The sequence below is a fragment of the Phaethon lepturus genome, unplaced genomic scaffold (assembly GCF_000687285.1).
Source record: "Phaethon lepturus isolate BGI_N335 unplaced genomic scaffold, ASM68728v1 scaffold1486, whole genome shotgun sequence".
In the NCBI taxonomy this organism is placed as follows: Eukaryota; Metazoa; Chordata; class Aves; order Phaethontiformes; family Phaethontidae; genus Phaethon; species Phaethon lepturus.
Window position 1 is genome coordinate 135,765 of NW_010548153.1, and position 11,398 is coordinate 147,162.

Sequence of the window (11,398 nt, forward strand, 5' to 3'; positions counted from 1 at the left end):
ATACATTACCCTTAAGTAGCTCTTTTATTAAGATCGCCCAGCTTTTGGAATGGCCAACTACAGTGTATCAAGTAAGGAAATGAACAGGAAAAAGCTTAAGACACTTAACTTCATCAAAAAATAAAGTAAAATTACAGAAAAATAGCTTTCACTTCATAAAAAGAGGAAGGATTTGGAAAAATACAATAACCAAGTTTTACTCATGTATACAGAATTAAAAACTTGTGATGCTACTGAGTATTTCCCTATCTCTCAATCTCAACACAGAAAACCTCAGCATAGACACTCAGGAGTCTGAGAGACTCTTTGGACGAAGTTTTGACAAACAGGGTTTCTCCATTTGAATGGAGGAAAGCAAGAAGTATTCTTCTGGGATGGAGTTGAAGGACACATTGGTGTCAAGATTCTTTGTCTTCTGGATATGACACAGGTACTTTGCATAGGTCAATCACAAAAGACCAACCTGAACTATACAGAAAATAACCCAAGATCCCTTGGGAAAATGTAAGATTGCTGAATGAAAAGCAGGAGATAGACACGCATCAGCTAACTCACGATCCGACAGAAGGACCAAATACATTTTGGCTGTCAACACCGAAACCCTCTTCCATCCTGAAGCGTAAGCATTCCTGTGAGCAGATGTGGTCTTTGAAAACTTGTCCTGCATTAACTGTTCGAATAATCGCTGTCCGTGGTACTTGTCCAGGCAACAGCTGGCTGCCAGGTCCGGTAAAATGCCCCTTGGGGCAGCTGACCGTGGTGCTGTAAATGCAGGTTCACCACGGGCTGTTACTGTGTAGTGTGTAAAAGGAAACCAGTAGTAACTCCTCTCAATTGCAGGCAGAGTTGGACAGGATGGACTTAAAAAGAAAATGGAGATTTTTAGCTTTTAGAGGTAACAGGAAGTTTGGTAAAAAGATGTAAATAAAACCTGCACTCCACTGCTGAAGTAAGATAATCAGACAATGCACCTAGAAACACGGTCTTATCAAGCAGAGATGATGGAACACTTTTTTTTTTTCTAGTCTTATTAACAGGATATAGTCTCTACGCTTTGCCTTCAAATAGACCATAGCTGACTGTACATGGAAGGTCTGCTCAGTTTTCTTACATGTTATTGTTGAACCTTTGGAAGCAAAATCACATTAAGATTGTCTTACTTCAGTTGTTCAATTTCTGGAGCTTGACCACCAGATCATGTGCTTGCTACTGCAGTGCTGAAGTTAACAGTTTGTACAAGAAATGCGGGCAAATTTTGAACAATCACAGAAAGATCCTGGATTTTTAAGTCCCAGCTTCTTAAGTGAAGCATGAGCAACAAACAGGCCTTTGCTTACCGAAATACAAGACACGCTACTTTTCACCAAGACTGGATAGTGGAAGCAAGAAATGCTTTGCAGTGAGTTTCCAGCTGCCAGCTTCTAACTTGAGGAGAATATAAGCAGACACTGATAAATCTTTCATGTAGTCAACAGCTCATCGACATCTGCCACTGTGGATTTTACAACAGAAAGCCTACACAGACTAGTTTAATGGCTCCAGCATACTGATATGGAAAAAATGGCCTCACAGGAACCAGATCACTTGCACCTTTAAGGGGTCCATCTCTGAACGGATGAAGTTTTTGATGGAGAAAAAACCCCCACCACCTTGTGCATATTGCTTCCATCACACCATTTCAGTTCTATTGATGGTTTACTGATAATCACATCATCCTGTTCATCTGCTGTTGTTTGCTTGTGTGCATAAAAAATAGTCTGAAGTCCTTCTAGGGCATGTAATATGCCTCATTCCTACTGAAGTAGGAGGAGGAATTTGTGGTGTTTACCATACTCTATTAGAGGAGTCCAGAATCCCTTTGATTAAGGAGAAAGACATGTCTGGACAGCTGTGCAGAGTTCAAAATAGTTAAGCATTTTCAACACTTGTTAAAATATAAAAAAGATAGGAAATATAGGAAAGGATAAGTCATCAACTGCTGCCCAGAACTTCCATTATTGCTTCATCTGGCAATGAAGACGGCTCCCTCAGATGAAAATGAGAGTTCCTACATTGTCCCTGACAGTTCTTGTTTTTCAGGGGCCTCCATATTCAGTTATACTAGCTAGGCTACCTAAATATTGCTTCCTTTTTTTTCCTCCCCTCTCTCCTGCCCAGAAACACAACAGAGTATCAGTTCCTGGATTCAGAAGATGATGGTCTTCCTGAGGTCAATACAGGCAATGTGACACACTGCATGACTGACATACCACTGACCTGGCTGGAGCTGGCCATCTGAGCACCACTGCGTCCCAACTGAGGTGGAACTCTGCATAAGGATTCCCTGTTTCCTTCTCTGAATCCCTTACTGTGAGGACAGAGGAGAGATCTCTACTTAAAGCTGGAAAAAGAAGTACATCATGAGGAAATCATCATTTGAATGATGGTGCTAAACAGCAATATAGTACTATAGCCAGTTCTCATGCACAGGACATACTCCAAATTTCTTCGAGGCTTTTTTCAGATACTGTCTAGGGTCTGTTGTAGAATGATACAAAGATCAGTGCCAAGTACTGATGTTGTACTTGGCACAGTACATGATGCTGATGTTGTACGCTTGTATCTCCTCAGCTTTTAGGCCTGGTCAAGCACTACCCTTTGGCACAGGATGTTTCATGTTCTCTTCTAGAAACTACATTTAGTCTCCATTCAGTTGCTGTCTAAATAAGCAACAGATGTGGGGTTTACTGCCTGCAATTCTGGCAGATACGGCAGCTCCGATGCCTTCAGAAAAGCCAAGCAATTTCATCAAAGTTGGAAATAAGGAAACAGTAAGTTACTCGTACAAATGCCACTGCTGTATGTACCTCTTCAGTCTTTAAAGACAGAAACTGGCGTTATTCTAATAGTGACTTGAAATGCCAGCTAAAGCAGTTGTAGCTTGGAACAAGCATCCAAGAATTTCCAGGAATGAAAACCAGAGTACTTATCTGTGATATGGCTCTACCATAGGCAGAAACACAGACTGCATTCGCCAGTCCAATGCAAACTGAGTATGGGTAACAGTTTAGAGATTACCATTAGGCACAGCAGTCAATACAAAGTAACACTTCTGCTAAGCTTTCTTCCTTCCCTCTCTCCCTTTTGTTTAGCGAATCCAATGAAAGTTTTAAGATGATGAAGATTTCTTCAGAAACCTGACAAAAGAAATGATTTGGAAGTCTCCAAAGAGATTAGGAGGGTAGATGTTCAGTAATTTTCATCTCACTGCTACAAGAGAAATGACAGAACTGAAGATAGGTCATGGATGCTTCACTCTGTATGCCTTTTACATAAAGATACTGGGCTTTACTGGACATACACAAAGCCTCAATGATTCCTACTATTCAAAATCCCGTCTTATGTGTTATATGGTATATGTACGTGCCCAAAGAACAACATTGTTACATTTCCTTTTACAGCAGGACATTGATTTTTTTACTTTAGTGACTAGATTACATACTGAGGATGAGACACTAAGGGTAAGGATTGAGCTTCACATTAAAGACACCTATATTTAATTATCTATGCTCTCACTGTAGTCAATGGAGATCAAGTCCATAATGTTTACAGAGTAGCTACTGAGCATACCTAAGATAAATAAGTAGTGGGTGGTTAGTCAAATAGCTCTCCACACTCTGTTGACTACTCTATTTCCATTGACCGAAAGAAAGCACACGTCTCTCATGCTCACATCCAAAGTGTCTACAAAATGCATCCGAGATCCAAGCTTAGTGACTTAATTTTGGAGATTAATAATAAACAAAAATGATATTTTATCATAACTGAACTACTGCCAGTGGTGTAACAGAAACACGTTAATCTAGATTTCCAACATCATACTACTGGAATTATTGCATATAAAGTATTTTACAGAAATAATAAAATTTAAATGAGATTTCAGTGTCATTCTCTCATATACATAGGGAGAATTGAAGAGAAAGAAGCATTTCAATCCACAGAAGCCTTCACATATTAAACAAAGTACTTATACAGTACAGCAGTTACACACTGTTATTTGTGTCTATATAGAGGGGGTTATGGGGCAAGGGCAAAACAAGAGCTCATCAACTTTATTTGGACAATATTTGAGTTCTTACTTGCTAGCTACAGAGAAACAGAATTTTAGCCACTTTTATGCAGCAGTACAGCAATACACAATCACGTCCTTTAATTACCAGCTCACCTGGAATTAACATCACCGTGTCCAAGTTGCCCATGCTGCCCATACCCAAATGTGTAAACATCACCATTCTCCATCAAAACCACTGAAAAACAAATAAAAATAATATTTTTCTGACATACGCACATGTTAACATGGTACTGCACCAGTGCTGGTTAGCCCTTCTGAGCACCACACTGAACAATCCCTACTGAGACACTAGGAGATCTGTACCAGATTCCACAACACATCGCAACTAGCATCTCTATGCAGGGCTAGAGCTGTGTCATGCAGATGCTTTCAAATGACTCAAAAATTGCTTAAAGACTCTGATGTAACTCAATATATGATCCCTATAATTCTTTTCACTGTTGAAGGACAGTGTAGTAGGCTACAAAATTACGCTGCAACCTTTTCAACCTTTAACACTCCCATGTACATCCTTATTGAAAATTAAACACAAAGCAGTGAAAACACATACGACAACATTAAAAAAACAACAAAAAATCCACACTATAATTAGCACTGATGTATTTGTTTTCACCTGAATGATGAAATCCACAACTGACTTGTACAGCTCGCAGTTCACAGTCAAAGCGGACAGCCCCTGGTGGATAGGTTGTGATTTTGCTGGCATCCTTCTCACCTCTTTCTCCACTTCCATCTATGAACAAAACTTGTAATTATATCCCATGTCTTCTAAAAGAGTTATATTAGAAAAATGAATACAAGAAGAATAGTAAATAACTCCCCACCCCGCCATTTGTAAGGAAGGAGAAAGAACCCACAGAATAGTAGGAGAGACAGCTCAAAATGTGGCATCAAAGTAGATGTGAAAGATGACAGAAACTCTAAACAACCTACTACAAAGTTACACATTGGAAAATAGCACATCCTCTAAAGCAGAAACTTCCAAAGAGCAGACAAAAATGACCAACAAAACAGGAAATTCAAATAACTTCAGGAGTTTTGCTTAATAACCATCACTTTCATTCTTTAATTAGATAGCATTATGAAGTAGACAGAAAGCACTGTAGTTAAATTCAACAGGCATACATTGGTCTATTTTTTCAATTACTCCATTTAAGGTTTTAACTTGACTCCAACTTGGCCATATAGACCTTGTTTTACAGAAATAACAACTACTTATGCGGCTAATTTCTAACAATGCCGACATACTTGCTACTAGCACGTGTTTCCTGTCCAAGATGCATTTTTAGACATTGTTTCTGTGATTTCTTTTACTAAGTATGAAGTGCATTATTGGTTCCTGAAGTCAAATCTGCTCTTGCATCAGATAAAAGCACTGAAGTGACAAATAAGTTTATTGTTTATAAATGTCTTGAAAGCCACTACCTTCTCCAGAAATCAGAACGTTTAAGTCATCTAACAATTACACTACAATTAACTACACGGTCACAGGGTCACAAAGGAAGGCAGTTTCATAAAACATGACAGAGAAACAGACAACATGTTCATCATCATTGAAACACCTATATCTGTGTAGAAAGTGCGCAATGAAAGCTCTAAAGAAAGTGCATTTTCATAATGAAAAATTTCATATATGACTTCAGTCACACTGTCTCTAGCACAGAGAAATATGAGAAAATACATAAAGTGAAAGATAACTGCACAAAGGAGACTCCATATTCTTTCTGTGATAATTCTGACTGATTACTGCTTTATTAACAAAATTGATACAGGGAAGCAACTGCTGCTCGAAGCATTCAAGGTGTTGTTACTTTAGATCTATATTTATAATTTCTACACATTTTCCTGAATAGCCATTAGTGGAAGTCCAAACTCTGAGACTTCATTGTGTGCAGCATAGCACTTACAGACCTACAAATCTTTTAGACTTAAAATACAATTCTCTTTATACATATTACTCAAACTTTCTTTCCTTTTTATTGCATGGAAACTGGTGATGCAGTGAAGTAATTTCAACAATTTTATTATAAATCAGTTTTAAGAAATCTTACTGTTCTGGAAATAAAGCTCTCCTAGTGATGACTGAGTACAGAAATTATATGAATCTCCATGTAGTTTACATCTGTAGAGGAACAGTGTGTATAGGTATTAAATAACGCTTCTGAAGAATTAGGTTTAATAGCATAGGTAAAGAATCCCTTTGAAAACGTGGGTGCTCTTCATCAAAAAGAATCACTCTTGCACTACATGTTGGATATGTGTGAAATGGAGACATGGTAAAGGAATTGTCTGGCTCTAAGAATTGCCATGGGGTTTTTGAGGTTTTTCCAACAGTCAGCTGCATACTACCAGACTGCATGCACATTAGAAGAAATGTTTCTGAAGGTCTGTCTACAGCTTTTTTTGTATTAACAACAAAAGCAAATACAAAGAGATAGAACCACTATTTAACAACGACAACAGAAATATACCCTGAAAATACAGAATTTTTCCTCCTAGTCATGTAATTCTGACTTAACATGCTTCTAGGATTTTAGTTAACAATTTGGCTATTTCTCAAATACAAGTACCTTTGAACTTTTTATGCCTACTTTTGCAATAAACTCTACATGCCAAAGTAATCAAGAGATGGTTCTAAGGGCTAATATTGCTGCCAGATTTATTTATTCAGCAAGCAGCCTACTTACTACTTCCCTCTTTCATACAAACTTTTTGGACAGGAGCAGAAAAAAGCTAATTATTCCATCTACCTGTGGCCCCTGTCTCCTCCCCGATCCCCTCAATCATTGATGACTGTAATGAAAAATGTAAGCTCTTCCACTGTGCAAATGCACTTGAACAGTCACCCGGCAGGAATGAACATGTCCAGTGAGTAAGTGTCATGGCTGCATATATTTCCTACAATGAAAAGAAGTAAACACACAGCAACCATGTCACTTATGTAGAGTCATATTAAGAAAATTTAGGAGAAGTTACATTCCAGTCATGTAACAGTGGTGTATCAAGTGATCTGCAGACACCTGAACAGGTACATGTGCATTTCCCGCCTCATCATAAGAAAAACATACTGCTCTTAAGTGCTTCAACAATTACTAAGAAATAGTTGAGGACTGCTGTTTTCTTAAATGATAAATATGTGATACTGCCTTTAAATAAAAGATGGTTTGAGATATATTCCCATTTTTCCCAAAGTTGCAAATGAAAGCATAACACTGTATTACCATTAGGGAAACACTAAATACTATTGTACAAGGTGTAGAGACAAGTACATGCACATGAAACAAATTTTGCAATTCCTTATCCAAGAAATATATTTATTTTAAAGGAGAAAGTTTTACAGAGTTGGCATTTTCAAATTCCAAAGCTAATTTCTCCAAGCCTTTTAAGAATGCAGGAATAGAAGCAACTGACTTCCATACATATATTACTTTGCTTAAGTGTGAAACTTGCAAACTGAAAACAGAAGTCCTCTCAGCCTTCTTTGCGTGGTTAGTAACTGTCTCATGAGTTTTGAATCAGCTGTATCCTCAGAACTTGATAAGCACTCTAAAATAATTTTATGTGTGGTAAGAACAAAACCCTTGTAAACTAAAAAAAGTAAGATCCAGCTAGTCTTGGTTAGGGGTGGGGAGGGGGGAGTCTTTTCACTAAAATATACAAAATTAAATAGAATATTACTACTTACCTTTAGAGCATACTTTTGGGCTATACTGTCTATCTGTATACTCTATTACGTGACCAATGGTTATCATATTTTTCTAGCAGCACTGCACAGAAGAACCAAGTTCTACAAACTCTTGCACTTAGAGATAAGGCTGCAAATAAACTGGGTCATCCCTTTCCTTTCAGTACTTTCACAGAGTCAAAAATCTTTTAGGTATGTGAGCAAAAAGTGGATGCAGAAAGCTTATTTTCATGTGTCTCAAGGAGCAATTGTAACTATGGAGATACACGCTTGCTTTTCTTCAAACAATTGTGCACATATTCATTTCATTAAAAGTAGTATCAAAACAATTGTTCCTAAGAGGGAAGCACAGAAAGATGACTAAAGCAGAGACTCTTCTGGTTGAATGAATGGAACCTTGTAAGCAGAGCAAGTTACTAATTCCAGTGTTATCTAACTAAACTACCACTGAACAGAAACTTTGACTCTCCTCTCCGAGAGAGAAAAAAGCACCAAGGAAAAAGCTTCAAAGTGCTTCCTGCTGTCAACACTGAGGGATGGGCTCCATGAACAACTTCACAATGATGGGTTTTCATCTTGGTTATCTTACACAGTTAGGGAAGGAAAACGAGATAACTGGAAATACAACCAACCTCCCCCACCACTCAATTTTCATTAGAAAAACCCTTAACTCCTGAAGACAATTTTTCACTCTGTGAAACATGCTCAAAAGTTCTCTTGCCTGATATTGCTACCACAAAAAAGCTGCTTTCCAGGAACAATGGAAAAGCTCATTCAGTCCCAACAGCAAGTAAAGTCATAACCTATAAATGAGAGTTCTGCTGGCAAAAAAAGCCCTAACATCGTTGCAGAATGGCCTCTTGGACCCTTGGTCCAGACCCTAGGAAAAACATTTTGTTAGTGTTCCTCAGCTGCAGTAAGGGTGATGATATTTCATTTCTCACTGACCATCTCTGGAGGAGGGAAAAAGTGCTTCCAAAGATGTAAAATGTGTTTCTTCTCCCCACATATTAAAAGCTTTAATGCAATATGACTACACAAAAAATTCTTAAAGTAACTGTCTCTCTATAGCACATCTTTGTTCAGTTCAGCAGTGATTACCCAAGTAAAGCATATCAATGAAGTTACTGGTTAGTATCTGTGATGTTCAACCCTCACAGGACATTCTGAATGCCTCAATACCATCTATAGGCTTTATACACAACAATATTACTTGAACAAATCAAGTAATTTTTGAAATAAAAACAGCTGCTGTGACTGCAGCTTCTTGGCTGTACACCACAGGCTTCAGTTGAATTATCTGTAACCAATACTGTAGCTACAATGTTGTCTTCTTAAATTAGGTATTCAGCTTTAATTCACAGGTGGAGAAAAAGGCATACATTTATGAGTTGCCTCATTCTCCACAGATACCAGAAGGACCTTACAAAATGACAAGGATAACTTTTCAAATCATTTAACAAGTGTAACTTCTGGAGTAAGTCATTGAAGTGGTGGGTTTCTCTGAGGGACAAGGAAGTAGCAACAATTTCTAAAAACTAGAGAATTAATCAAACCTCATATTATTGCAATAATTTATCCATCTGTTCAATAGTGGCAATTTCTTCAGCAGTTTCTTCTTCCTCTACCAGCTACTGCTGGTCCTGCTTTATTTATGATTTGCAATGGTTCACAGGCATAAGTATCCATTTGCAGTGTATGACATAAAGAGTTATTCCTAACCTCTTCAAAATTCTGGGCAACTTCATCTAACTAAATTTAACCCTCCAAAAAGAATTACTGAATGATGGGGAAGAGAGGGGCTAGTATGAAAGATGATAAGGAAGTCTGAATAGAGGCGCAGAATTCATAATAGCAAAAAAAGGTATGTTATAAAGTAACTTTGTTGTTAATAATTGTTATTAACAAATTAATATTTGTTGTCATGATAACACAAGACAACAGCTGCTGATTATATATGCTTGTGAGATTTGACATACTCTCGCATTCTTCCAGCCTTAAATTCCAAGGAAGTCCCTGTCTAAATTGTCTCATTATTGATGGCAGTGTGTAAAAACCTAGTAAAGAAAAAGTGTCTCTGAAACAGTTTTGGTGCAACTCTTACCTTCTTAAGCAAAGAGCAGAAGTCTTAAGCAACATGTCTTCAGTTGTGTTTTGAATCTCTTAGTTCAGATTAAGGAATACTTAGCACATGAAAACAAGACTATAAGACCATGGAAATATCAATAGGACACACAAAGACTCCAGTATTATTCACTTCTATTAAGTCTTAGATGTAGGTTTTCATGTTCAGCTTACTTTCTCTGACGAGTGCTCCAAACTGCTTTACCCTTCAGAAGGTACATTTTACAGTCAAAAAGTAAATTAAAAGTAATTTTCTTGAATTTCCGATAACTTTGTATTAGCATTTGCAAAATGGTTGATATACAGCTTGTTCCATCCATTCAGGTTCAGCTTCATCTAACCTTTGTCCTTTTGAGGGCATTTGGTTTCATACTGTTTAGAACATTTTTTCATTGCCAGTACTCCCAAATACAGGAAAAAGGTGGCATTTGGTTGCAGCACCTTAACTGACTGTAGGAGCTTGCTTTGCCTTTAATTGCTACTCAGTTCATTTCTACCATTGAGAAAATTCTACAGACTTTCACTAATCTTTTTTACTCAGATCCCCAGTGGTGAATTCCACAGGGATTGGAGATGCAGACTGGGAACTTGCCACCTCATTAAAGAATGAGGATGAAGCATAAGCTCACTTTTCTCAGTGTCAAAGCACTCCATGAATACCAAGAAGGTGGTACCTACTCCTTTCTATATATACTTGTGATGGAGACACAGACATAGATCAGAAAGATTATGAATATGCTTAATATGCATTTTTTGTAGTAACAAGGATCTTGATACACAGACCCTATAAATGTGAAATGAGTAGCTGACAATGGCAAGCTTTCCAGAAAATGGGTATGAGTCCTGAAGTATCTGTTCACATTCAAGTTTAAATATTATCAAGAGAAGTTCTGCAGCTGCAAATAAAGAAGCAGGAACAGGTACCGGCAGGTTTAGAACTGGCCTCATCAGTACTACTAGTCAAAATAAATTTTCCTTGCCTGAAGATCTTGAAGGTCTGGTTGATGTGAAAAATTACAAGGCTACTTTAGCAGAAACCTCTGAAGTAAGAATGTCTGTTTGGAAAGCACCACATTCAAAAGTAAAACCAAAGAACATGCTGATTTCAATGTTTTAGTGTCCTTTTACTGAAGTCAACATCCCTGCCTCAGATTGCTTGATTATTGCTTCTCCATTCCATGTATAGTGAAGGAGGCATGCCTTTTAAGATGAGGTATACTTCTTATCTTTTTTATGACTTCCACCTTCCCCATTACTTTGATAACTCACTTCACCAGTTTCCCTTTTTCCTTTGGAAGGATTTCCAGAAGTTAAGGCGCATTTCTAGTTTCTAGTGGAATTTATGGTCATCTTTTGAGAAGCAATCTCCTGAGGCAGAGAAGGGTCTCAAAGTGTACTTACTCAAGGATGTTACGATCTTCCTCATCTGTTTAGCATGAGACACAAAGCAGGTTTACTCTTTGCTGGGTGAGGAACTG

At 37.7% G+C, this 11,398-nt stretch overlaps 1 protein-coding gene across 1 annotated transcript in view; it reads right to left on the bottom strand.

The window, feature by feature from the left end:
- The window catches only part of LOC104622936 (E3 ubiquitin-protein ligase MYCBP2-like), a gene marked incomplete at its 5' end in the record, with an annotated part of 132,160 nt that extends 127,316 nt beyond the window's left edge, over window positions 1–4,844 (bottom strand). The window contains 2 exon segments of the mRNA XM_010289864.1: window positions 4,205–4,286; window positions 4,725–4,844. Coding sequence (XP_010288166.1) covers window positions 4,205–4,286; window positions 4,725–4,844 — 202 coding nt within the window.
- Window positions 4,845–11,398: the final 6,554 nt, after the last annotated feature.